General features: G+C 35.3%; 1 protein-coding gene across 1 annotated transcript in view; it reads left to right on the top strand.

The window, feature by feature from the left end:
* The window catches only part of UBR1 (ubiquitin protein ligase E3 component n-recognin 1), a 133,822-nt gene that overhangs the window by 46,762 nt on the left and 60,535 nt on the right, over window positions 1–26,525 (top strand). The window contains exons 5-21 of the mRNA XM_077764583.1: window positions 125–255; window positions 2,892–3,030; window positions 3,990–4,052; window positions 4,305–4,428; window positions 4,959–5,066; window positions 5,718–5,806; window positions 8,497–8,595; window positions 9,541–9,698; window positions 11,847–11,946; window positions 12,513–12,641; window positions 15,294–15,474; window positions 18,618–18,679; window positions 18,959–19,069; window positions 20,087–20,152; window positions 20,412–20,513; window positions 23,380–23,443; window positions 25,482–25,606. Coding sequence (XP_077620709.1) covers window positions 125–255; window positions 2,892–3,030; window positions 3,990–4,052; window positions 4,305–4,428; window positions 4,959–5,066; window positions 5,718–5,806; window positions 8,497–8,595; window positions 9,541–9,698; window positions 11,847–11,946; window positions 12,513–12,641; window positions 15,294–15,474; window positions 18,618–18,679; window positions 18,959–19,069; window positions 20,087–20,152; window positions 20,412–20,513; window positions 23,380–23,443; window positions 25,482–25,606 — 1,851 coding nt within the window. The remainder of the gene's footprint in view (window positions 1–124; window positions 256–2,891; window positions 3,031–3,989; window positions 4,053–4,304; window positions 4,429–4,958; window positions 5,067–5,717; window positions 5,807–8,496; window positions 8,596–9,540; window positions 9,699–11,846; window positions 11,947–12,512; window positions 12,642–15,293; window positions 15,475–18,617; window positions 18,680–18,958; window positions 19,070–20,086; window positions 20,153–20,411; window positions 20,514–23,379; window positions 23,444–25,481; window positions 25,607–26,525) is intronic.

Here is a 26,525-nt window from a genome sequence, read left to right on the forward strand (position 1 = left end):
CATCCTCTTGAGCTCAACTTGAATTCATTCCTGAAGGATGGTGTAATGAAATCATTAAAATAATTATAAACTAATAATTTTTTCTCAATGTTGGTAATTCTGTTTTTTCTAAACTTTCTTACAGAATTTACGTTGCCCATTGAATGAAGAGGTAATTGCCCAAGCCCGGAAAATATTCCCATCAGTGATAAAATACATTGTAGAAATGACTATATGGGAAGAAGAGAAAGAACTGCCTCCTGAACTCCAGATAAGGTAGGGACATTTTTCAAAAGGGAGAAATTTTAGCAATGATTATTGATATTGCAAAATAAATGTTAGAAAAATGTTTTTGTTGCTGTTATTTACTGCTTAATTTACCAGCATTATGAAAATTTTGTGGAAAATTATCGGGAATACGTCCACAATTTCCATTTATATGAGATGCTCTGTTTTGACACTAAAGAGACGTTAAGCCAAAAGAAGGAAAAGCATTTTGGGGGTCTTGTTCTAAATGATGTGGCAGCTGTTCATCCCACTTAAACTGAGAAGTAAATTGCCGAGTTTGATCCTGCTCTGAACCAACCTCCAGATTCCCCTTGAGGTTTGTGGTAGGAATGAGGACATAGCTCTTTGCCATGTGCTTTGATACCTAGGATTATTCCAGTTAGAAGGATTTAACATTTTTAAACTAAAACCCAGCACTTTCTAACAGTGGCGAGTCTTTCAGCAATGGTAATATTTGCTCTTACTGTACAGATCTGCAAGAGAATTCCAGACCTGATAGTGAAAATATGGTTTGGGCCTTGTGGGAATTTTTCTTTCCATGTAATATGGGAAATTTCACAAAATTGCATTATTTCAAATACCATTGTTCTCTGAGTTTATTGGGGCTTGTTTGTTTTATTGTAGGAGGAGACAGAATTAAAAATTTTAATTTATGAAGATGTTAAATGTATTGTTTTGACTGTTGCTAGGCCACGAAGTGCTTGGGGAAATAAAAGTCATCAGAGATTGCATTCACAAAGGCTTTAATTTCAGATACGTGATAATATCAGTGAAACCTTTTAAGAAACTTTGTGTTGGTAAGCAATACTAGTGATCTGCCTGTCTGAAAAGGGAGAGTTGTGTGAGCTTTGAGTATGTAAATAGTAGCACCAGACTTTAGATTCATTGACCTGAGTTTGAGGCCTTCTCATGGCTTTATTGGCATTGTGACCATAGAGAAGTCTTTTTTTTTTTTTTTTTAAAGTAAGCTCTACACTCAGGACTTGAACTCATGACCCTAAGACAAGAGTCAGATGTTCTGCTGACTGAGCCAGGCAGACACCCCTGGAGAAGTCTTTTTGAGCCTGTTTCCTGAGCTCTAAGAGGCCTGAGAAAATTTTCCTCTTAGTGTTATGAGATCTGTTGAGTGTATGGTAAAAGCATATTATAAACTGTTTAACTGATAATAACATTTGACATTTGTGTAGCCCATGACAACTGTTTTCACATTTTTTATAAGATCCTTATGCCTTTCTTCAATGTAGATATTATATTCTTTTTATTTTTATTGTTGCTGATTTTTCTTTTTTTTTGCATAACAATGTGTCTTTTTTAGTTTAATTTTTTTTAATTTAAATCCAAGTTAGTTAACATATAGTGTAATAATGGTTTCAGGAGTAGAACTTAGTGATTCATCACTTACACCCAGTGTTCATCCCAACAAGTGCTCTCCTTAATGTCCATACATAACCCACTTAGCCTATACCCCCACCCTACACCCGTCAAGCCACCTTCAGTTCTGTTTAAGAGTTTCTTATGGTATGCCTTTCTCTCTGTTTTTATCTTACTTTTCCTTCCCTTCCCCAATGTTCATCTGTTTTTTTTCTTAAATTCCAGGAGTAAAATTGTATGATACTTATCTTTCTCCGACTGACTTATTTCGCTCAGCCTAATACATTTTAGTTCCATTCACGTTGTTGCAAATATACTCTTTAAAAATTTTTTTCTTAAATTTATTTTATTTATTTTGAGAGAGATAGAGACAGCACGAGCAGGAGAGGGGCAGAGAGAGAGGGAGAGAGAATCCCAAGCAGGCTCCGCATTGCCAGTGGAGAGCCAGACTGGGGGCTTGAACTCATGAAACTGTGAGATCATGTCCTGAGCTGAAACTAAGAGTCTGATGCTTAACTGACTGAGCCACCCAGGCTTCCCTATTAATACTCTTCTTAAAGATGGAAGAGGTACTGTCATCTCAGCAAGATTAAAAGCTTAAGCAGCCTAAGGTCCCTCAGTCAGAAGTGCTGTACACCTTTTTTTTGGTTAACATTTTGTTAGATGTTCTATAAAAACGGTATCACTTAAAATAAATAGAAGGTGGGGCACCTAGGTGACTCAGTTGATTAAGCATCCAACTCTTGATTCAGCTCAGTTCTTGATTTCAGCTCGGATCTCTCTGTGCACCGCCCCTCAAAATAAATAAAAATAAACTTTAAAAAATGAATTAATTAAATGGAAGATAAAAGTAAAAATAAATTCACTAAAAAATAAGTGTTAGTTATTTACTATTTATCATTGCCTACTTGAAGGTCCTGAGCCAAAGCTGTCTCCCTTTGCTACAGTAGGAGATTAGCAGGAGTTAAGAGTAGTATTAAGACATACTCCCACTAAACTGAAATTAATCATTCATACCTGGAAGCAAAAAAAAAAAAATGGAGACAGTAGTGCTTTTATCAGGGTTTTTAAAATTTTGCAGCACTGTACCACTTGAAGTAATCTCCTGTATCAGTTATTACAGTGGTACTTTCTCATATATAAGAAACTACATGGTGGTGCTTTGGTACAGATGTTGTATATTACTTTAGGCTTTTTTTCACGTTTTCCTTTATTTGTTTCAGTAACTGGATATATCTTTTTTTTTTAAACAGGGAGAAAAATGAAAGATACTATTGTGTCCTTTTCAATGATGAACACCATTCATATGACCATGTCATATACAGTCTACAAAGGGCTCTTGATTGTGAGCTCGCAGAGGCCCAGTTGCATACCACTGCCATAGACAAAGAGGTTTGTGAGCTTCATTTGAATTGTGCTCTCTTAACTCAGCTTCCTGGGAGTCAGGTGTTGACTGAACCCTTGCCAGGTGCTCTTTAGTATTGTGTTAGGAACGGTCATCCTCTTCCTTTATTCCTTATATCCTGGGTAAATTGATTAAAACTTGATTTTTTTGTGTATCATAATTGTAGGTAACTATTTATTAGTGTTCCTCTTTTATTCTAAATAATTAGAAAGTTTTTTTTAATATTTTCACAAAAAGTAGTTAAGAATGTCAGCTTTAGTCTATTTCTATAATTTATTGAAATTGCATTCTATTATTTGTGGAGTGCATGAGTAAATATATGAATTTTGACATTTTTTAACATTACAACTATTTTTAGCATAATACTGATGCTGAGGTTCTGCTTTTTAAAAGTATCTTTCCAAAGTAAAATATCTTTCCTAGTAAAAATGTATTATTAACTAATCCCTGTCCTTGAGAGGAGTGTAATATAGTAGAGGATGCAGTGTGGCATTAGTAATGTAGTGATCCTCGGGCTTGAGGAATCAATATCCTGGTCACTCCTGTAAGCCACTGGTGGATCACAAGTGTTTATGGAACACACATTGAGGAACTTGTAAGTTCATTCATGAAACGTATTTAAAACATATAGCAGAAGTTTAGTAAAAAGCTAAGCTATTCTTGGATCGGAATGGATTGCACTATAGTAAGTAAAGAACTGACATTATTGCCAAGGAGAAAATCCAGCATCCTAAGGTATATTCTTTCTGAGCAGTATCAAAAATTCTGAAGCTTCATGTATGTGTTAAACATTTAGATTTATCATCTAGGTATTGCCCATCTTACAACTTTTAGGAAGTTGGCACATGATTAATAATTCAGAGCTCAATAGGCCTTTGGGCTATGTATTACTTACTGATTGGGGTTGTCATTCTACTACTGAATTCTCATGTTTGTTTATAATTAGGGTCGTCGGGCTGTCAAAGCAGGTGCTTTTGCTGCTTGCCAGGAAGCAAAGGAAGATATAAAGGTAATTTCCTGAATTAGGGATGAAAGAAAGTTTTAAGAGGAATTCCCATTATAAGAGCCAAAGTAGAACAATTATATTGTTGAAGTGGTTTGGCATCCTAAGTAAAAATAGAATTGGGCCATTTAGGCCCAGAGATTTGAAGCTATGAGTGTTACAAGATTTTTTTTTTTTTGATAAATAGATGACTTCGTTAAAACAAAAATTTTTAAACTAGTTTTTTTGTTTTGTTTTTAATATTCTTTTCATTTGTAGAGTCATTCAGAAAATGTCTCTCAACATCCACTTCACGTAGAAGTATTACACTCTGAGGTTATGGCTCACCAGAAATTTGCTTTGCGTCTTGGCTCCTGGATGAATAAAATTATGAGTTATTCAAGTAAGCATATCACCTGTTTTTTTTTATTTCTCATAAACTATTGGTTTTGGAAATAGCCACAAAGTTTAAAATGTCATTGAGTATACTGGAGCCCCTGGGTGGCTCAGTTAGTTAAGCGTCTGACTTTGGCTCAAGTCATCATCTTGTAGTTTGTGGGTTTGAGCCCCACATCATGCTCTCTGCTGTCGGCGCAGAGCCTGCTGGCTTTGGATCCTTTGTCTCTCCCACTTCCCCTCTCCCACTTATTCTGTCACGCACATGCTCTCTCTCTCTCTCAAAATAAATAAACTCAAAAAAATGTTATTGAGTATAAAACAAAAAAATTGTTTTTGGTTTATACATTTTGATTAATTTTAAGAATTGCTTTTCAAATGCCATTACTAATATTTTATAAAGCTTTTGATTCTTTTATATTGATAGAATTCTTGATATCAAACTGGCAAAATGTTAATTTTTTCATGTTATTGTAGGAAATATACTTGTGGGAGAAGTATTGTGAGAATAAGTTATCTGACTTCTCTTGTTTATAGGTGACTTTAGACAGATCTTTTGCCAAGCATGCCTTAGAGAAGAACCTGGCTCTGAGAATCCTTGTCTCATAAGCAGGTTGATGCTTTGGGATGCAAAGCTTTATAAAGGTAGGTAGAGCTTTGCTTATGCTATTTGCCATGAAGCATGACCTTAAAGTAGAGCTATAATCTTTTTTGTTTATTAAATTCGTGATCTTGAATGATAAGATATTAACTTTAAAGAAGTGTTAACCAATCAGTATGTATTCTTCTGTGTTAAAACCTGGGATACTGCCTTTTAATTATAGTGCCTTTTCATTTAGTCAGGGCCAGTAAAGAAGAGTTAAGTGTACATATGCATGTAATAGTGCCATTATTAACACTATGTTCATTTTTATTTTTAAAATCCAAATGTGGAACAAAAAGTGAAAGGTGAGAAAAAGGCTTAACGGGATAGAGAAAGGAAAACAGAGTGAGAGTAATTTTGAGTGAAACCGAATAAAAAGGAATGGAGAGAGCTTGGATTATGTAGAATGAAGTAAGGTAAAGTGGAGGGGCAGAATGAGAGGGAAAAGGCATATATGTGTGTATTTTAAGTATTAAGTATTAATGTAATTAAGTATTAATATAATAAATGCTACTCATATTTGAGTCCTTCAGGTCTATTAGTATGTTAATTTTTAATATTCTGCCACCTCTCATAGCTGGCATGTTGTGTTTTTTTTGTTTTTTTTTTTTGCCCTGGTGATTCTCTTCCATTCTCCCAAAAATTATCTGTAGGTGCCCGTAAGATACTTCATGAATTGATCTTCAGCAGTTTTTTTATGGAGATGGAATACAAAAAATTCTTTGCTATGGAATTTGTGAAGGTAATTGCTCTTTATAAATACATACCAGTAATAGAAAAAGAAAACCATTTTGGAAAGCAAGTTGTAGAAACAAATCGGGATACTTTTGAATTAGAATTTAATTTTTTGATTTATTTGTCAAAAGTTCATTTGTTTTCACATTTGATAGTATGGAAGCAGTAGTCTAGAAGAGGAGATAGGTAGAAAAAGACCTATTATTTGCCTGGACAGAGTTTGGAAGTTACCACATTCACACATGCAGTCATTCTTCCTGATCATTTGTCTGTCTTATAATAAGTAAAATTATAACAAGAAGTGACTAGCTGAAAAGCACAGCATTGAAAAGGAACAGATATGCATGGTAAAGGGAGGGAGGAATTCAGTGGGCAAGAGTTACACTTAATGAGGCTAAAACATAAAGATAAAGCTTACCTTTTTAATATTGTTTTCTTAGTCTGTTGTATGTCCCTTACTTTTTTTATTTATATATTTTTGGTCGAAGGGGTCTATCTCTCAAGTTACATTGCAAGGTAATATGTAACAGAAACTTTTTGAATATTCCACTTTGCCTTATACAAAGGTATCCAAGGGGTGCCTGGCTGGCTCAGTTAGTAGAGCATGTGACTCTTGATCTCAGGGTTGTGAATTCAAGTCCCACGTTGGTCGTGGAACCTACTTTAAAAAATAATAGTAAACAAAACATTTTTAAAAAGATATCCAGTGAATACTTGTTGGTTTCTTATGATTTTAGGTTGCAGACAGTTCTATAAAACTTAAAAGGTAGGATCCAGGATGGAACTAGAAGCAGAGAGTGAAATAATGGCGGTTGAAGGCAAATGATACTTTGGGACAATAGACCTGCACTCTCTGGATTTTAGAAGTAGATTGTTGGGGCGCCTGGGTGGCTCAGTCGGTTGAGCATCCAACTTTGGTTCAGATCATGATCTCACGGTTCGTGAGTTTGAGCTCCGCATCGGGCTCTGTGCTGACAGCCAGCTCAGAGCCTGGAGCCTGTTTCAGATTCTGTGTCTCCCTCTCTCTCTGACCCTCCCCTGCTCATGCTGTCTCTCTCTCTCTCTCTCTCTCTCAGAAATAAATAAAATATTTTTGAAAAAAGAAGTAAATTGTTAAAGTAACAGACATTTGGTTTCTTGAAAGATGATACAACTAAAGCTATTAACTCTCTTTTTAAAAAAAGTTTTTTTAACTTTTATTTATTTTTGAGAGGCAGAGCATGAATGGAGGAGGAGCATAGAGAGAGGGAGACACAGAATCTGAAGCAGGCTCCAGGTTCTGAGCTGTCAGCATAGAGCCCAATGCAGCGCTCAAACCCATGAACTGTGAGATCATGACTGGAGCCAAAGTTGAATGCTTAGCCAACTGAGCCACCTAGGTGCCCCTCAACTCTCTTCTTCTAAAACTCTTAAGAGATAGAATATTGAACCATATATGTGACCTGAAATGAATTTTTTTAAATCTAAAAGCAATTCTATTTAAATGTATATATTTTTGACCACAGTTTCTTCTTTGTAGAAATTCTAGTGGATAAAATTAAATATGTAGTTCAAGGATCTAACACTGTGCTTAATACATGACTGGATGTATTATTATTTTTGTTTTCCCAGTATATTAGGGTTGATTTTCAGCTAATATAGTTAAATTATTTGCAGTTGGTATCCATTTTGCTTAAGGCTTGATTGAATCTGATTGGTTTACTAGGTCATATCCATTTTTAAATACTTTGAATACTGCCTCTGCCCTATACCTTTGGGATAGAATCTGCTAAAGATTGTCCCAGACTCTGTTTTTGAGAAAGGATATACTGTACCACTGCAGTTCTCTGTGATGTGTGTGTGTGTGTGTGTGTGTGTGTGTGTTTTTGTGTGTGTGTTTTTGTCTTTTTATACATGATATAGTTCACACTTCCAACTCTGCTAAATTGGGTAGCTGAATTCATGTTCGGTGTTTTGTTATTTTTTTATATTAAAAATCTTTTTTAATACTTATTTTTTAACCTTTTTTTTTACTGTTTATTTTTGAGAGAGACAGAGCATGAGTGGGGGAGGGGCAGATAGAGAGGGAGACACAGTCCAAAGCAGGCTCCAGGTTCCTAGCTGCCAGCACAGAGCCTGATGTGGGGCTCTAACCTACAAACAGTGAGATCATGACCCAAGCCAAAGTCAGACGCCCAACCGGCTGAGCCACCCAGGCACCTCACTATTTATTTATTTTTGAGAGAGAGAGAGAGACAGATGAGCAGGGGAGGGGCATAGAGAGGGAGACAGAGAATCCAAAGCAGGCTCCAAGCTCTGAGCTGTCAGTACAGAGAGCCCAAAGTAGGGCTCAAACTCATGAACTGCAAGATCATGACCTGAGCTGAAGTCAGATGCTTAACTAGGAGCCACCCAGGTACCCCTGTTTGTTATTTTCTTAACATATTTTCATTCACTGTCTTGTCTTTCTTTAAGAAATAGGAATTATAGGGGCATCTGACTGGCTTAATCAATAGAGTATGCAACTCTTGATCTCAGGGTTAGAAGTTCAAGCCCCATATTGGGTGTAGAGATAACTTTTAAAAAAATCTAAAAAAAAAAGATATGGGAATTATAATGCACATATACATAGAAGCAGATCTGTAGCATCTATTAAAATGGGGATTTTGAAAGCTTTCAGTAATTTAGAATTGATTTTCCACTTACTATATTTTTCAGTATTATAAACAGCTGCAGAAAGAGTATATTAGTGATGATCATGACAGAAGTATCTCAGTAACCGCACTCTCAGTTCAGATGTTTACTGTTCCCACTCTGGTATGTATTGATCATTTCTTTGCAGTCTTTCCAAGTAAAACCCGTTTTGCTTTTTAAGAACTTTGCTTAGTATCAATCAAATTGAAACAATGTCAAAATCTCTATATTGGGATAATTTCATTTGGAAGATTGAATGATACTTCACTGATACCTGCATGTGGGTATATGTTAGTGGACAAGGTGGTTTGTGGAGTGGGAGTGACGCCATGACTGTTTTCCAAAAGTCCTGATCCCTGCAAGCAAAGTCCAGAGCTGTTTTCTCAGATTCCAGGCTAACTTAAGAGGAGTGCCTTTTCAACACCCCAATTTTTTTTTTTTGCTTTGCTTTTGTTTATTAGTTATTGTTTGGGGGGGAGGGGCAGATAGATGAAGATAAAACAAAGCCAGAGGGGAAAGTATGACTGTCAGACATTTACATGAGATAGGTACTGACATGGTGCTGCTTACGCCTGGGAGGAAAGTGGAGAATTCTGATTTTTTTTTTTTTTTTTTTGGTACTACTTCTTTTCCTGTTTCTTCAGGATGGTTTGGTTAACTATTCTTACTTTCCCATTTCGAAGGCCAGAGAAGAGGATGAAGAGGAGACAGTGGAATGGAACTGACTGGGAGGTGTGGGAATAGATAGTAATACATTAGAAGTCATGACACATATCTGTCTTTGTTCTGCTTTGCTTTTCATGTGATTATTGATGGTAAACATTTATGTAGACAACCTGTGTGATGGGCTTGGAGTGTCCCAACAGGTGTTTTCTAGTTACTAGTGAGTAAGGAATTTTTACCTTTAGAAAACGACTTCTCAGAAACAGTTGTTCTGTGAGACTAAGGATTATGTTTGATGCTCAGTAAACATTTAGTTAAAATGATTCACTGACCAACCAAATGAGTAAATTAATTCCATACTATCATGAGTTAATTATAAAGACAGTTTTCTTGAAATATTTGCAGGCTCGACATCTTATTGAAGAACAGAATGTTATCTCTGTCATTACTGAAACTCTGCTAGAGGTTTTGCCTGAATACTTGGACAGGAACAATAAATTCAACTTCCAGGGTTATAGCCAGGATAAACTGGGAAGAGTATATGCAGTAATATGTGATCTAAAGTAAGTTGTTCAAGTCAAAAGGTGAGGGTACCTATTAATCAGTGTGCTTTTGTATTCTGTCTTATAAATAACTTCTGATCCTTTTGGTTATCTAGAATTCTCCTTATAATTATGGCAAGTATGGAGAACTGTTAATGTGTCATGTTAAGAATTGTTTTAAGTGAAGGCTTCTTAGAGAGTTCAAAACAGGTTAATAAAGAAGGAATTGAAGAGGGGCCTGTTATGGGAACTTAGGGTCTCTCGGGGTCACTGAATGAATCTCCATTGTAATTACCATGTCTTCCACTCACTTTCATTCATGCACTTTGGTTCGGTCCCTCTTCTGTAGTCTTATTAGTGCATAGTTTTCAGATAATCTTGCTGATGTGTTTCTTTTTAATTCCTTTTCATACATACAAACCAGTTATTGATATTCTTTTTTTTTATTGGACTTAAAAGAAAATAACTTTCCACTTATTTTAGAATTGGTGAATATTAAAAGAGTTGTGATATTTCAACTGTTCAATAAATCATAAGCTTCAAAAAATTCTTTACTTGGGGTGCTTGGGAAGCTCAGTCGGTTAAGGGTACAACTCTTGATTTCAGCTCGGGGCATGATCTCACAATTTGTGAGACTGGGCCCCATGTTGAGCTCTGCATTGACAAAGGAGCCTGCTTGGGATTCTCTTTCTCCCTCTCTCCCCCTCCCCAGCTCGAGCTCATGCTTGTGCTCTCTCTCTCTCTCTCTCTCTGTCTCTAGAAAGTTTATTTTCTTAAATAAACTTTAAGAAAAAATCTATTTAAAAATTCTTTTAAGAATATATTAAAACAAAATGCATTTCATTTCATTTATTGTTTAAAATAAAGACCTCCAAGATATGTATGATTAATTATTTCTAATGTCCCAGGGGAGAGAATCATTCTAATTTTGTCTGCTTTTTAAAAAATTTTTTTATTTTTCTAAGTTTGTTTTAAGAGAGCGCACAAGCGAGTGAGGGACAGAGAGAGATGGAGAGAGAGAATCCCAAGTGGGCTCTGTGCTGTCAGTGCAGAGCCCTCTTCAGGGCTTGATTTCAAGAAACATGAGATTATGATTTGAGCTGAGATCAAGAGTCAGGTGCTTAAGCAACTGAGCCACCCAAGCACCCCTAATTTTGTCTACTTATATTTATTATTTAGCACATAGAGAGGTGGAAGCATACTTCCAACCTAGAAATAGTCTGCTTAAAAATACATTTGACAGATTTCTAGAATTATGCATTGAATCCTTGATCTTAAGGAAAAGATTTCTAGGTTTTTTTCAAATTCCTCAATTTTTAAATATAATTATATATCTTTGTTTAAAGTTCAGCAAATTATGTCATCAACTTCAGGACAGAAATGGTAGATGAATTTAGTAGTGAATCATCATTTACCAGCATGCTTCACAAATTATGTGTAAATTACATGTATGCAAAACAAAGCAGCAAAAAATACACAAAAATTCCAAATGGCAGTACTTAGTTATCAGTGGTAAATCAGTGTATTTATCATTCCTTTTTCTACTGTCAGGTAAAGTCTCTTTACTGTGGCTCTCATTACTGTGAAATATTCTTTTAGCTGACTTATGTTTTTTTATCCAGGGAAGTGGTGCATAATCACCTCGTTGTTTTTATCACATTTTATTTTTTTTTATGGATTTCTAACTATAGTTATTCTCTCCAGTGAATAATTTAGAGTCAACACTCCCCTAGATATTTAGCTGTATGTTAAAACTGTAAAGCCGCTGGTTTGAAAGTTAACTTTAAAGTTTTCCCACTCTTCTCATATTTATTACAACTTTTTTCTCAACATCCCTACTTAAGTAAAGAAATCTATAATGACAGGGAGAAGGGGAATATAACACATTTTGAGATCCTAGAAAATCTGTACCGTGGCTCTCCAGGTGTGACAGGCTAGATTGCTTCTAGGTTCACTTAAGCAGACCAACTTCTGAGAAGTCAGGCACTTTGATATGTGTCTCTCTAGAGCCTTCACATTTTGCTGTATAATTTTAGCTCTGGCCAGAGCTTCCAGTTATTTTAAGAAATCAGAATCCATAGTTTTGAGAATCAGCATTGTCTATAGCCCTGAAAATCTTTAAATTATCTCAGAATGGGAAAGTGAAATATTTGTCTTTTGAAATGATAGGTATATCCTGATCAGCAAGCCTACAGTATGGACAGAAAGATTAAGAATGCAGTTCCTTGAAGGCTTTCGGTCTTTTTTGAAGATTCTTACCTGTATGCAGGTATGATAGTTCTGTTCATTAGTAAGATAAATATTAAAAATTCAGCGCCAGGTTTTGTTTCTTTTAGGCAAATTGTGGTTGTTATTTGAGGAAGACTATAGCAAAATAGAAATAAAATTCAAATACTGCCTTACTGATCCTGCTTTAATAGATATTTAATAGGCATAATTCTGTAAATTTCAGTTAACTACTACTATTACTAGTAATGTTTATTGATATGTGATATGGTAGTAAGCACTTTACATGCCTTATCTCTACTGAGCATCATAGCAATCTTATGAGGTAGCTGCTATTATTATCTTCATTTTACAAATAAGGGAATTGAAATCTAGAAATAATTTGACCAAGGTCACGCAGCTAGAAAGTGACAGAGCTGTGATTTGAACCCATGCATTCTTACCTTGTAAATTAGCCATGTCATAAAGCTGTGTATATATCATTATAAATTCTGACAGATTCACATTTTGACAGTAGAGCAAAGAAAAGGGGCATATATATATAGAGAGAGAGAGAGAAGGCAGGGAAGGGAGAGTGTGTGTGTTTGTATAATCACTCTTTTCTTATAGGGAATGGAAGAAATCAGAAGACAGGTTGGGCAACACATAGAAGTAGATCCTGACTGGGAGGCTGCCATTGCTATACAGATGCAATTGAAGAATATTTTACTCATGTTCCAAGAGTGGTGTGCTTGTGATGTAAGTAAAATTTGTTAGTAGAATCAGTGCCCTTTTTTTTTTTCTTTTAGAAAGAGAGAGCATGTAAGCTGGGAAGAAAGGGAGAGAAAGAGAGAATCTTAAGTGGGCTCCACACTCAGCATAGAGCCCAACATAGGACTTGATCCAATGACCCTGGGATCATGACCTGAGTCAAAATCAAGACTTAGACTCTCAGTTGACTAAAGCCATCCAGGTGCCCCAGGATCAGTGGGTTTTAAGTGGTCTAATAGTTATCAGTAGTAAGGTTTTATATAGCAACATCCTTGCTGTAAAATTTTATTATTTAAGTAGTTGTATATTTGAATTTGTCTTATTAAATTTAGGAGGAAAATCCAGTTTTATATATTTAATTTAAAAATGTGCTCCATGGTAGTTTCATTTATCTCTGGGAATACTGGGTTTTGAAAAATACAACAGGGGTGTCTGGGTGGCTCAGTTGGTTGAGCATCCACTCTGCTCAGGTCATGATCTCACAGTTCATGAGTTCGAGCCCTGCATTGGGCTCACTGCTGGCAGCACAGAGCCCACCTTGATCCTGTGTCTGTTCCCCTCTATTTGCCTCTCCCCCACCCATGTTCTCTCTCTGAAAAATAAATAGAATGTTTAAAAAATACAACAAAATACATTTATTTATTTATCTATTCATTTATTTCCTTGGACATGAATACTAATAATATGAAAATTAAGACAACATAGACTTTAAAATACTTCAGTAGTAGAGAATAGTGGATATCTATGTAATCATGAGTTCTGTTATGCATGTTAAACCATTAAGAATATTAATTTCAAAATAACAGAGCTAATGCATCTCCTTACACAATAATTTTAGACCGTAAGCCTCTTGAAACACCCAGTCCTACCCCAGATTCCCTTTGGGAAAGATGACCTCATTTATTTCTGTTTTGAGAAAATCACCGTTATCTGAGTCAAATTGTTTCATTTTCTCTAGTTTTTCTGTGCCACTCATGTGACATAGTTTATTTACTACATTTCTCTGTTTTTTTCACAATTGGTCTCTTTCTTTTCATCTCTTTGTTTTCCAAAACTAAGGTCTCAACCTAGGCTCTTGGTCTGGAGCTACATTACTTCTTCCTGGAGTTGGCTTCCTCAGTTGTCTCCTCTGGTATTTCCCACTCTTTGATTTGTTTGTTTACACACATAGGACTCCCCTTTCCTTAATGTCAGCAAGAGTAAATGCCGCTTACTTGTCTCTGCTACCTCTGTGAACTGTGAGCTCTCTTATTTCCTCCTCTCTTCCGCTTCCCCACCAGCAGTTAGTCACAGGTTCAGAGTGGCAGCCATACAGACATGATAGAATTTTATCTAGTACTGTAGCTTTGTGGAACAATAAAGACAGGAAATTTTGTCCAGCAACTAGCCAGAGCCTGTATTTTTTTGGCAACCCTCACCTTTATAGAAGACATGCATAATTATTGGAGATGAGATTAGAGTATGTGTTGCTCATCTTGACATTTGCTAAACCTTCTGACACCATCTTCATTTGCTGTCGTCTCTCTAGCTTCTGAAATTTCTTTGGAGTCTGGCTTCTGCCCTTATGAATTGATTGGAACTGCTTTTTGAAAAAATTTCAGAGGATCTAGATAGTAGCCAAATTTAGAGCGTCTTTTCTAAGGCCCCATTTTCCTGAAAATGTCTGTAGCATTGTATTCTCTTGAATATCTAAGCTTTTCAGAACTTTCTTTCCCTCTGATTTTTACAAATCTACATTATTCTAATACTTCTGTTACTGATTCAACATTTCAATCATTAATAGCCTTTTTTCCCCACTTCCTACTGCCTAGTAAATGATACATTCCAAATATTCTCTTTCTTACAGGTCTTTTATTTCTACCACCTGATTTAAAACTGCAGAGATAACTCTCCCAAGCTATCGTATCAATTCTGCTTGTGTGCTAGACATTCCTGCTTAGATCTTACACTTATATTTCAAATTCCAAAAATATTAAATTGGTTTGTCATCATTTCTATTTCAAGTTAATGTTTTCCTTTCTTGACTTCCCTTGTTCAGCTAATGACAGTATGATTCAGACAAGATTGGGTGAGTTCAGGGTCGTATGGCTGTAGACAATGACACTGTGATTCATGCATTCATCACACAGAAACTCTCAGTGCCACTGCATACTCTGTGTTAGATGTTAACAGAGTTTTCAGGGGAAAAAGTTCTATGTTCACATAAGATTGAGAAATGTTAGGTTGAACAAAATCAAGTAGGATTTTTCTTTCTAATGCCACTGAACTTTTCAAACTCTTTATGTTAAAAAAAAAGTTTTTTAATGTTTTTATTTATTTTTGAGAGAAAGACAGACAGAGTGCCAGCAGGAGAGGGGCATATTCTTTAGACCGCACTCAAAACTGCTTTCACAAATATGTCTTCCCATTTGTTTGTAATTCTTTTTTCTCCCTCTTAGAGTAATTTGTACAATTTACATAGTACTTAAAATGTTTTACTTTGATTGTATATGTGTGTGTGTCTGTCTCTCTCTCTTATATTTCTAACCAGTTTGCAGATCTGTGGAAGTAATTTTGTGCTTATATTTACTAAATATTTATTGAACGGTGTGGTAAAGTAGATAACTTGTTAATCTATGTACATTTTTAATTTCCTTTTAGGAAGAACTCTTACTGGTGGCTTATAAAGAATGTCACAAAGCTGTGATGCGGTGCAGTACAAGTTTTATATCTAGCAGCAAGACAGTAGTACAGTTGTGGGGTCATACTCTGGAAACTAAGTCGTACAGAGTATCTGAAGATCTTGTAAGCATACATCTGCCACTCTCCAGGACTCTTGCTGGTGAGTGTTGGTGTTTTGCCTCTTTCTATTAGCTGTGTTTTTTCGATATTCAGAGTAGTAGAACTATTTCTGTTTTTGTTTTGTACTCAGTATGTACAAACATACTCAGATCACACATTGCAGTTAAGAACTGTCACTGTCCTTCAAAGAGCTGTCACCAGAACATGGATCTCGGAATGCTTGTTTATCTGGGCCTTTTATTATCTGGGTCAACTAATGGATCCTTATAATATACACTGAAGGGCTAACTTGGTAACTCATCTCCCACCCAGATTTAAATATAGTAAAATCTTGTTGCCGGCTTTTGGGTTTTTTTCATTGACGTATAGTTAACACACATTGTTACTGTTTTTGTTTTTTTTTACCCCCCTCCCCCACACTGTTACTGGTTTTCAACCCTCTTCTCTGTGAGATTAAATCAGTGTGTTATCTGTGTCATTTTTCCTTTCACCACTAAAAGAAAGAAATCGTAGATTGTCTTTAATTATTCTTTGATTTGCATTTCCATGTAAATTGGTCCCGTTAGGTATTTTTTTTTTAACAACCATATGTAAATATATGTATTTATTTATTTTTAAAGAATATTGATAGCAGCTTTCTATTTAGTTAGTTAGGAAGTAAGGAAGCTCCACACTTCCTTGAACTCACAGCCCTGAGATCAAGAGTTGCATGCTCTACTGACTGAGCTAGCCAGATGCCCCTATGTTTATATTTTTAATTGGGTAAATATACATGTAACATAAAATTTATCATTTTAGCCATTTTTAAATTTATAGTTCACTGGCATTAAGTACATTCATATTGCTCTGCAGTCATCACCACTATCCATCTCCAGATATGTTTCATGTTCCCAAAGTGAAATTCTGTACCTGTTAAGCATAACTCCTCAAATCCCTACTCCCTGCAGTCCATGGCAGTCACCATTCTACTTTCCATTTCTGTGGCTTGACCCCTCTAGATACCTCATATAATTGAAATCTTATACATATCCTTTATAACTGGCTTATTTCACTCAGTGCAGTATCCTTAATTTATCCATGTTATAGCATGTGTCAGAATTTCTTTCCTATTTAAGGCTGAATAATATTCCATAGTATGTGTATACCACCTTTTGCTTATCCATTCACCCATGAATAGATGCTTGGATTCCTTCTACCTTTTGGCTGTTGTGAATAATGTTGCTGTGAATATGAGTGTACAGATATCTGTTTAAGTCCTTGTTTTCAGTTCTTTGGTGTATGTACTATAAGTTGAATTGCTGGTTCATAAAGTAATTCTACTTTTTAACTTTTTGAGGAACTACCAAAACTCTTTTTCATAGCAACTGTACCATTTTACATTCCTACCAGCAGGGTACAAGGGTTCCATTTTTTCCACATCCTCACCAACACTTACTTCCTGTAGGTTTTTTATTTTTATTTTTTTAATTTATTTTTTAGGGGCGCCTGGGTGGCTTAGTCGGTTAAACGTCTGGCTTTTGCTTAGGTCATGATCTCGCGGTTCATGGGTTCGAGCCCCGTGTCTGACTCTGTGCTGACTGCCAGCTCAGAGCCTGGAGCCTGTTTCAGAGTCTGTGTCTCCCTCTCTCTCTGACCCTCCCCTGCTCACGCTGTCTCTCTCTCTCTTCTAGAAAAAAAAATATATATATATTTTTAAAAATTTTATTTTTTAAATTTACATCCAAGTTAGTTAACATATAATACAACAATGATTTCAGGAGTAGATTCCTTAATGCCCCTCACCCGGTTAGCCCATCCCCCCTCCCACAACCCCTCCAGCAACCCTCTGTTTGTTCTCTATATTTAAGAGTCTCTTATGTTTTGTCCCCCTCCCTGTTTTTATATTATTTTTGCTTCCCTTATGTTCATCTGTTTTGTATCTTAAAGTCCTCATATGAGTGAAATCATGTGATATTTGTCATTCTCTGACTGACTAATTTTGCTTAGCATAATACCCTCTAGTTACATCCACATAGTTGCAAATTTCAAGATTTCATTCTTTTTGATTGCCGAGTAATACTCCATTGTATATATACCTGTGTGTGCATTTTTTTAAGTAGCCATCCTAATGAGTGAAGTGTTAGTTCATTGTTTTTAAGTTCATTTATTTATTTTGAGAGAGAGAGCACAAACCAGGGAAGGTCAGAGAGAGAGTGAGAGAGAGAATCCTAAGCAGGCTGTGCACTGTCAGCAAAGAGCCTGATTCAGGGCTAGAACCCATGAACTGTGATATCATGACCTGAACCAAAGCCAGGAATCAGGTGTTTAGCCGACTGAGCCACCCAGGCACCCCAGTTCATTGTGGTTTTGATTTGCATTTCCCAAATGATTAGTGATTATTGAGCATCTTTTCCTGTGCTTGCTGGTCATGTTTATATCTTCTTTGAAGAAATGTCTGTTCAAGTCCTTTGTCTATTTTTTAATCAGATTTTTTGTTGTTGAGTTTTTGATATATTCTGGATATTAACTAGGTATCAAACATATGATGTGCAAATATTTTCTCCCATTCTTTGGGTTGCCTTTTCGCTCTGTTGATAGTATACTTTGAAATTATTGCCAAATCCAATGCCATGGAGTCTTTTCCCTATGTTTTCTTTTTTTTTCTTTTCTTATTTTTTTTTTTTTTAGGGATCAATAATTATTTTTACTTTATTGTAGACTTTTGCATTTTTTTTCCTAATAGTTTATTGTCAAATTAGTTTCCACATAACGCTCAGTGCTCATCCCCACAAGTGCCCTCCTCCATGCCCATCCCCCCTCCCTTTTAAGAGTTTAACAGCTTTAGGTTTTTGATTCATTTTTATTTTTACACATGGTATAATTATGTGATTTTACATCACTTCTATTTTCATAAAAAGAATACTTAAGTTAGTTTTCATTTCTTTGGATGCTTAGTTAAGAGCAGAATAAGGATGTCTTGAGAGGCAGCATAGTATTTTTGTGTCACGTGTAAGCACATCTTGCACAATGTAGGATTTAAATACATTAACAATACTGTCTTCTAAAATTAGAAGTCAAAAGTTTACATTTCTAAATTCAGTTAATGTATATTTAAATCTCAAATATCTGAACTTCAGGAGTTAATGAAGTGATAAATTAACTGGGTTTATTGCTTTTTCATTTTTCTCTCTTTTTAACTTTTAGGTCTTCATGTGCGTTTAAGCAGGCTGGGCGCTGTTTCAAGACTACATGAATTTGTGCCTTTTGTAAGTGACTCTATTAAGGGTAGAATTTCTTATATCCTATTCCTCAATACCTCTTGGTTTATGAAGGGGAAGAAAAATTTTGAAACCTACCTGGTAATTCCCATTTAGTAATTTTATGTTCTTATATAAGTGCATTGAAATCTAAATCACCAGAACTCAGAGTTATCTAATTCAAGCCCATTCATTTTACAGATGAAAAAACTGAAGAATGTATAGTGCCATAACTTTGAGACACATCCAAGCCCTCTGAAAAATAACAAAATTGTTCATCTCTTTCAGGAGGACTTTCAAGTAGAGGTACTAGTGGAATATCCTTTGCGTTGTCTGGTATTGGTTGCCCAGGTTGTTGCTGAAATGTGGCGAAGAAATGGGCTCTCTCTCATTAGCCAGGTATGGCAAGGCCTGATATTCATANACCCAGGCGCCCCTGCTTTCTCTTTTCTTATATGAACTCAGAAATGAAAGTTCTAGTAACCATATAGACATTTCTCCTTTTGAGTAGATAGATAAGGTGATAGCCAGTAGAAACCTACATTAACATTGGTCTTTTATGAGGATTTCCTTACCTGGAGCCTGCAGTCNCGCTTAACCGACTAAGCCACCCAGGCGCCCCTCCCATAACCTTTCTTAATAGAAGGCCAGTTTAACAATTTTTCCCTCTGTTCTAGAGCAAATAAAGAGAAGTGCTTTTCCTAAAAGGTGGGGAAACTGGACTTGTAAAGATACCACTTGGGAGAAAAATGGTGTTATGATTGATTGTAGAAATCATTTTACTTTTATTGAAGAGGAGATTTTTTTTTTTTTTTTACAAATAGTTTATTGTCAAATTAGTTTCCACATAANGTAGTAGAGGCTAAAGTCTGGGATGGTGATACCTGAAGAGGAGATTTTTAACGCAGAGGAAATAAATTATTTTGTTGCACATGTTGAGAGAGTAATAATATAGAGTGTTTTAAATTCAGAAGTGCCATATTTCATGCCATATTTCCTTACTTTAAGAATCTCACTTGGGGCACCTGGGTGCTCAGTCGGTTAAGTGGCCTACTTAGGCTCAGGTCATGATCTCCCAGTTCATGGGTTTGGGCCCCGTGTTGGGCTCTGTGCGGACAGCTCAGAGCCTGGAGCCTGCTTCAGATTCTTTCTCCTTTCTCTGCCCTTCCCTGCTCATGCTCTGTCTCTCTGTCTCTCAAAAATAAATAAACATTAAAAAAATATTCTCAAATCCCATAAAGTGATTCATAGATTTAGGCTTGATTTTTGCCACTAAGGATTTCTTGGAGTTTTTAGTTTAGAGAACGTTTTGGGAATAGTTTTTGTTGGGAATTCTGTTTGAAATAAAGTTTTATTTTTGAATTCTGTTTTGAATAAAGAATTCTTGTCGCTTCTATTCTACCTTTTATTTTACAGGTGTTTTACTACCAAGATGTTAAGTGCAGAGAAGAAATGTACGATAAAGATATCATTATGCTTCAGGTATCTATTGAAATTACTTTGGGTACTTATGTCTTAACCTTCTTAGATCCCTTGTAATGAGAAAAGATACTGTAATTTTTAACTTTATTTACTTAAAATTTTCTCACTGTTAAAACTGAATATGGTATCATAAAAAATGGAAGGGATTACTACATTATCTTTTGCAGACTTGCTTTATACTATTTCTGACGGTCTTGCTGGAGACAAATGTTTCTTCATTTAATACACATGGAACTGTCATGCTGCATTTCTTCCACAGATTGGTGCATCTTTAATGGATCCTAACAGGTTCTTGTTACTGGTACTTCAGAGGTATGAACTTGCTGATGCTTTTAACAAGACTATATCCACAAAAGACCAGGTAAGCAACAGAAACTGACATGTGAATTAATTCCAAAGGAAGTATTTTTGTTAAGAACTTTATTCATATTTAGGAGTTTTATTTATGTGTATTTCCAAAAATGACACATACACACATAACATGCACATATATCTACATATGCACATATGTACTCTTTTTACTCTATAAAAATTTAGAATGATTTGGGGTGCCTGGGTGGCTTAGTCAATTGAGCATCTGACTTTGGCTCACGTCATGATCTCACAATTTGTGAGTTTGAGCCCCACATTGGGCTCTGTGCTGATGGCTTAGAGCCTGGAGCCTCCTTCAGATTCTTTGCCTCCCCCTCTCTCTGCCCCTCGCATGCTCATGCTCTGTCTCTCAATAATAAAAACGTTAAAAGAATTTGTTTTTAAATTTAGAATGTTTAGGTTAATGAAAAGGAGAAGAAAAATCACATGAAAAACTGCTTCCTAGAAATGATCACTTTCTAAGTTTTGGTGTCTTGTTTTTTGTTTTTAAATCTTTTTAAATTTACATCCAAGATAGTTAGCATGTAATGCAACAGTGATTTCAGGAGTAGATTCCTTAATGCCCCTTACCCATTTAGCCCATCCCCCTTCTTATGGTTTGTCCCCCTCCCTGTTTTTATATTATTTTTGCTTCCCTTCTCTTATGTTCATCCATTTTGTGTCTCTTTTTTTTTTTTTTTTTTTNCCCACGAACCGTGAGATCATGACCTGAGCCGAAGTCGGACGCTTAACCGACTGAGCCACCCAGGCTCTCCTGTTTTGTGTCTTAAAGTCTTCATATGAGTGAAGTCATGTGATATTTGTCTTTCTCTGACTAATTTCGTTTAGCATGATACCCTCTAGTTCCATCCACGTATTTGCAAATGGCAAGATTTCATTCTTTTTGATGGCTGAGTAATAGTCCATTGTGTGTGTGTGTGTGTACACACCACATCTTCTTTATCCATTCATCCTTCGATGGACATTTGGGCTCTTTCCATACTTTGGCTATTGTTGATAGTGCTACTATAAACATTGGGGTGCGTGTACCCCTTCAAAACAGCATACTTGTATCCCTTGGATAAATACCTAGTAGTGCAGTTGGTGGGTTGTAGGATAGTTCTATTTTTATTTATTTATTTAAAAAAATTTTTTATGTCTTTATTTTATTTTGAGAGACAGAGACAGAGAGCGAGTGGGTGAGGGGCAAAGAGAGAGGGAGACACAGAATCTGAAGCAGGCTCTAGGCTCTGATCTGTCAGCACAGAGCCTGAGACGGGACTCGAACCCACAGACTGTGAGATCATGACCTGAGCCGAAGTCAGATGCTTAACCAACTGAGCCACCCAGGCACCTCTGGATAGTTCTATTTTTAATTTTTTGAGGAGCCTCCATACTGTTTTCCAGAGTGGCTGTACCAGTTTACATTCCCATCTTGTTTGTTTTTAAAACAAAAATTGGATCCTTTTGTATGTGCTCTTTGGTAATTTGCTTTCTGTGCTTAATGAGATATTATGATAGGTTTTTTTTCTTGTCTTTAAATGAATACACCACCACTTTTTTTAATATCATAATTTTTTTTTTTAATATTTTTTATTTATTTCTAGGAAAGGGAGAGAGACAGCATGAGCAGGGGAGGGTCAGAGAGAGAGGGAGACACAGACTCCGAAACAGGCTCCAGGCTCTGAGCTGGCAGTCAGCACAGAGCCCGACGCGGGGCTCGAACCCACGAACTGCGAGATCATGACCTAAGTGAAAGTCGGACGCTTAACCGACTAAGCCACCCAGGCGCCCTTTATATCATAATTTTTAAAGGTTATATGGTATTGCACTGTACAGTTGCATTATACTTTTGTCCCCTATTGCTGAAGAGGTTTTTTTAATTTTTATTTTTGGTCTTATAAACATCTCTGTACCTCAGGGTTTAAATACGTGCCTAATTATTTTGTTAAGATAAACTTAGAAGAGGATTAGTTGGAGAAAATAATATCCTCTTTCTTAAGACTCTTAATACATATTGTCACACTGCTCTCAGAAGAGTTACTAAAATGTACGTTCTTTTGCAGTGTGTACATCTCTTATAGCACTAGTTGATACGGTAGGTGAAAGGTGGGCTTTTATTTGCAGGTGTAATTCTTTAAGTAACAGTGAAGTTGACCATGTTTTCATGATTATTTACCTTTGTCCCCTCTTTCTGATAGTAAATTATCTTTCTAGTCCTTTCCTCTTTTTCAGTTTTTGTAAAAAGTTCCTTATTTAATAAGGATATTCTTCACTTGTATTTATTACATTTTTCACAGTTCATAATTTGTTGTCCTATGTAGTTTTGTCAGATCTTCATTGCTTTAATATATGTTACAAACTGACAAAGTAGTCCTTACACACTTTGAATTTATGAATCATGTTATTTTATTTTTTCAAATTAGAAGTTACTTGCAAAGGACCAAAGAATAGGATACAAAATACAAAGCAAATTTTTTAGTCTTGTTTTATACTCAGTGAAAACTATCTCATTTGCTATACATTACTTAAGTAAGAGGGGTGTTAAGGAAGAGTATTCTCATGAAAACTTGTATCTGTTATTTGAAGCCACTCTTTCACCAACCCAGGTAAGAAGGAAGTCCTAAGAATTAGTTTGTTGAGTTAAGGTATATGGTAATAATAATGAAAACAATAATTTTTTTTGAGTTCTTACTATATGCCGGGTACTGTGAACCTTATGGAATTTGATGTCAGTAAAGGAAATTACCTAATTTTCTGCTGTAGTCTGAAGGAAAATACTGCACCGCATAAACCACGAGTCTGATCCAGAAATGTATGTTTTATAAAGGCTTTTGGTTCTTATGTAACTAATTCATTCTTTTTTGATTCAATAGGATTTGATTAAACAATATAATACATTAATAGAAGAAATGCTGCAAGTCCTCATCTATATTGTGGGTAAGATTAAAACATTAATCTTACGAGTTGTTTTCAGAGAGAACATTAATAAAAACTATAATTTATCATTTTACTCTCCTCCTAAATATAGCATAGAATATTAGAGATTAATGTGACTAATATGATTGATGTGTTTAGAAACCTAGCTTTTTAAAAGCCCAGCTCTGTTACATCTTTATTTTTCAATACCTCATTTATAATTATTTGATCTTGTTTGTCTGGAATACAATTATCCGTGTTAGAAATATAGATGAAAAATACCTATACATTGAGTGCTAAAAAAATTTTGTGAAATTTTATAAATACAAAAATTTTATACATGAAATTTCAAAGTAATACAGGTTTAAGTAAATAAGGTTTTTTAAATTGTGTCATTCTTTTTACTTTGGGCAAATATTGGCCGTACGTTTTTTTTGTTGTTGTTTTTTTTAATGTTCTGTGTTATAGTCTTTGTTGATTTTATCACTTAGGTAAAAGTTCTTGACCTCTCATTCTGGATATTGTTTCTTACTTTACTGTAGCACACATGCTTTTTACTATTAGTTCCTAGTGAGGATTCTACCCCTGGGCTAAATCTGAAAACTTGGGTTCGTTTTACTTGTTTTCAGAGAGATAGTTACTGACTGGCTGCTCTGTCTCAGCAGAAAGTGTGGTGAACTTCATTGCAAAGTGAGATGTAAATGTATAAAAGATTTTTAAATTGATATACTTTATTAAATTATAAAAAGTTGATAAGTTTTATGTTTGTTCTTAGAATACTGTATGAAGAATTTCTAGCAGTATATTTTAGCTATTTTATATTTTTACTGTTTTATTATTGGTACTATTATTTAACTGTTACTGTGTTTATCTAAATTTATTGGGTTTTCCTCCTATATGATTTGATTTTTAGTTAATACTTGCTATATTCCTGAGTACAGTAAGTTCATTACTTTCAGGAGTCAACATTTAATATATTTTATCATTAATAGATGTGTGTAAGTAACTGTATTATTACTATATATAAGCTATATAATATTCTAAAGTATGTATTGTAATTATTGATTTTTATGAATCATTTATAATATCAAGAGCATGCATTTACATTTTTGGGGTCTCAGATTCCTGATTTGTAAAATTGGAAGATACCTATATTATTCCTGAGCTTCTTCCTAGCACTAAACTTCTAAGAATATTGTTTTAGGAAGAAAAGTTGAAAGTTATAATGTGCTTTACAAATGTTAAGAGGGATAATCTGTTTGAAATGAATTCACTTCACAAAAAGCCATTCTTTGGCTAATTATAGATTTATCAAATCTCTTAGGCAGAAGTTTCCTGTCTTTATAATAACTTTATTATAGATATAGTAGGACTTTGTAGATTGCAAATCAGTGGTGACATAAGGCCAGATACCATAGGCCTTCTTAAGGCAATGAGAATTAGATGTTTTCAACACCAGTGAAATTCCCATAGTTAATTTAGCTATTTTCTCTCTCCATTTGGCAGTTTATTGAGATGCAAATTGGAAACATGCTCGGGTAGGCATTTTAGCAGCACCAGTCATTCATGATACATATTACTGTTTTGTCATTTAGCCTGTAACAACATTTCTAAGGATCTTGTTTGTGAGTTTTCACTTTATTCTATCGTAAATAACAAGTAGAGACAAAATTGAAGATCTTGAAAGAAAAGCTTTTGTTTACTGATGGCCACTGGTCTTTCAATGCCATCTGCCTTGTTTCCAGTATTAGAAACACATGATAATTTAATTAAGGGGCCTTGTTTATAATGTCTGAGTATGTGTATATATACTTTTGTGCGTGTGTGTTTATATGTGTACAAGGATAGGTTAAGAGAAGGCCTGTGTTCTTTAGATCTCTTCATTTTTCTTCCTCTGTCTTTTAACAAATACATTTTCAGATTTAGGAACATGTCTAAATAATTTTTAATCCCTTTCTCATAGACTTAATGCAGAGTTCTCTATAAGTGTTACTGGTAGAAGAGATTTAAATAGAAAGCAATTGATTGTTTTACTTCTTGTTTTCATTGTTTGTATTAGGCGAGCGTTATGTACCCGGAGTGGGAAATGTGACCAAAGAGGAGGTCACGATGAGAGAAATTATTCACTTGCTTTGTATTGAACCCATGCCACACAGTGCCATTGCCAAAAATTTACCCGAGAACGTAAGTCCAGCATTGTTTTTTACTCCATTCACCTTAAGATGTGTTGGGTTTTTTTTCTTTTTTGGAATTGGAAACAAATCTACTTTGAAGTTTTAGGAAACTTTATTTAGTGAAATTTGCAGATCTACAACTATTCATTCTTTAGTGGTATAAACTTTAATTCTGGACTTTTGGGCATTAGGAAACATTTGAGAAATATTATGGCTATTTGGAAAACATTGTAGAGAAGGAAACTCCTTGACTTTTGTTTACCTCAAAATAAAAATTCCCTAGAGAAAATGGGGGTGCCTTGAAATACTGAGACTATTTGAGTAACCTATCAGTGTGGATCTTCTGAGAAGCAGATGTCAAGACAAAACAAATATTTAAGAATTTATTAGGAAGAATACCTATGAGAGAAAATGGTGAGGAAACTTGGAAAAGCTTGGGAGCCATCAGACTATGAGGCAAAGCTGATTCCAGGTGAAGGAAAGAAGGTAGAAGTTTAGATAGAAGCATTCTAGACTGCTGAGTAATCCAATCCAGGCTTGATGTCTTCCCCTCTCTCCCAGAGTGAGCCCTCATTAGTATATCTGTTGCTTCTAACTGGAGATTTGCAGAGTATGGTCTCATGGCCACCTCAAGTGATATTTATGTTTTTGTATTTGCTGATAATTGAAGTCATAGTCCTCAAGATTGTGAGTCTCATTATTTTTTCTCCTGAGATTTAATTATGGATTAGAACAATGATTCTTAAAAGATAATTGAATTTACCTGCTATGTAGGTTTTCCAGAGAAGTAGAATAGAGATAAACTTTGACTGTTGATCATTTTTCCCCAAAAATATTTGTCTCTTTTTCCAGTTTTATTATTTGTTTGTTTAAAAATTTTTTGAGAGAGAACAAGCAAGGGAGGGGCAGAGAAAGAGAGGGAGACACAG

Source organism: Crocuta crocuta, unplaced genomic scaffold, assembly GCF_008692635.1.
Source record: "Crocuta crocuta isolate KB4526 unplaced genomic scaffold, BGI_CrCroc_1.0 scaffold102, whole genome shotgun sequence".
Classification (NCBI taxonomy): Eukaryota; Metazoa; Chordata; class Mammalia; order Carnivora; family Hyaenidae; genus Crocuta; species Crocuta crocuta.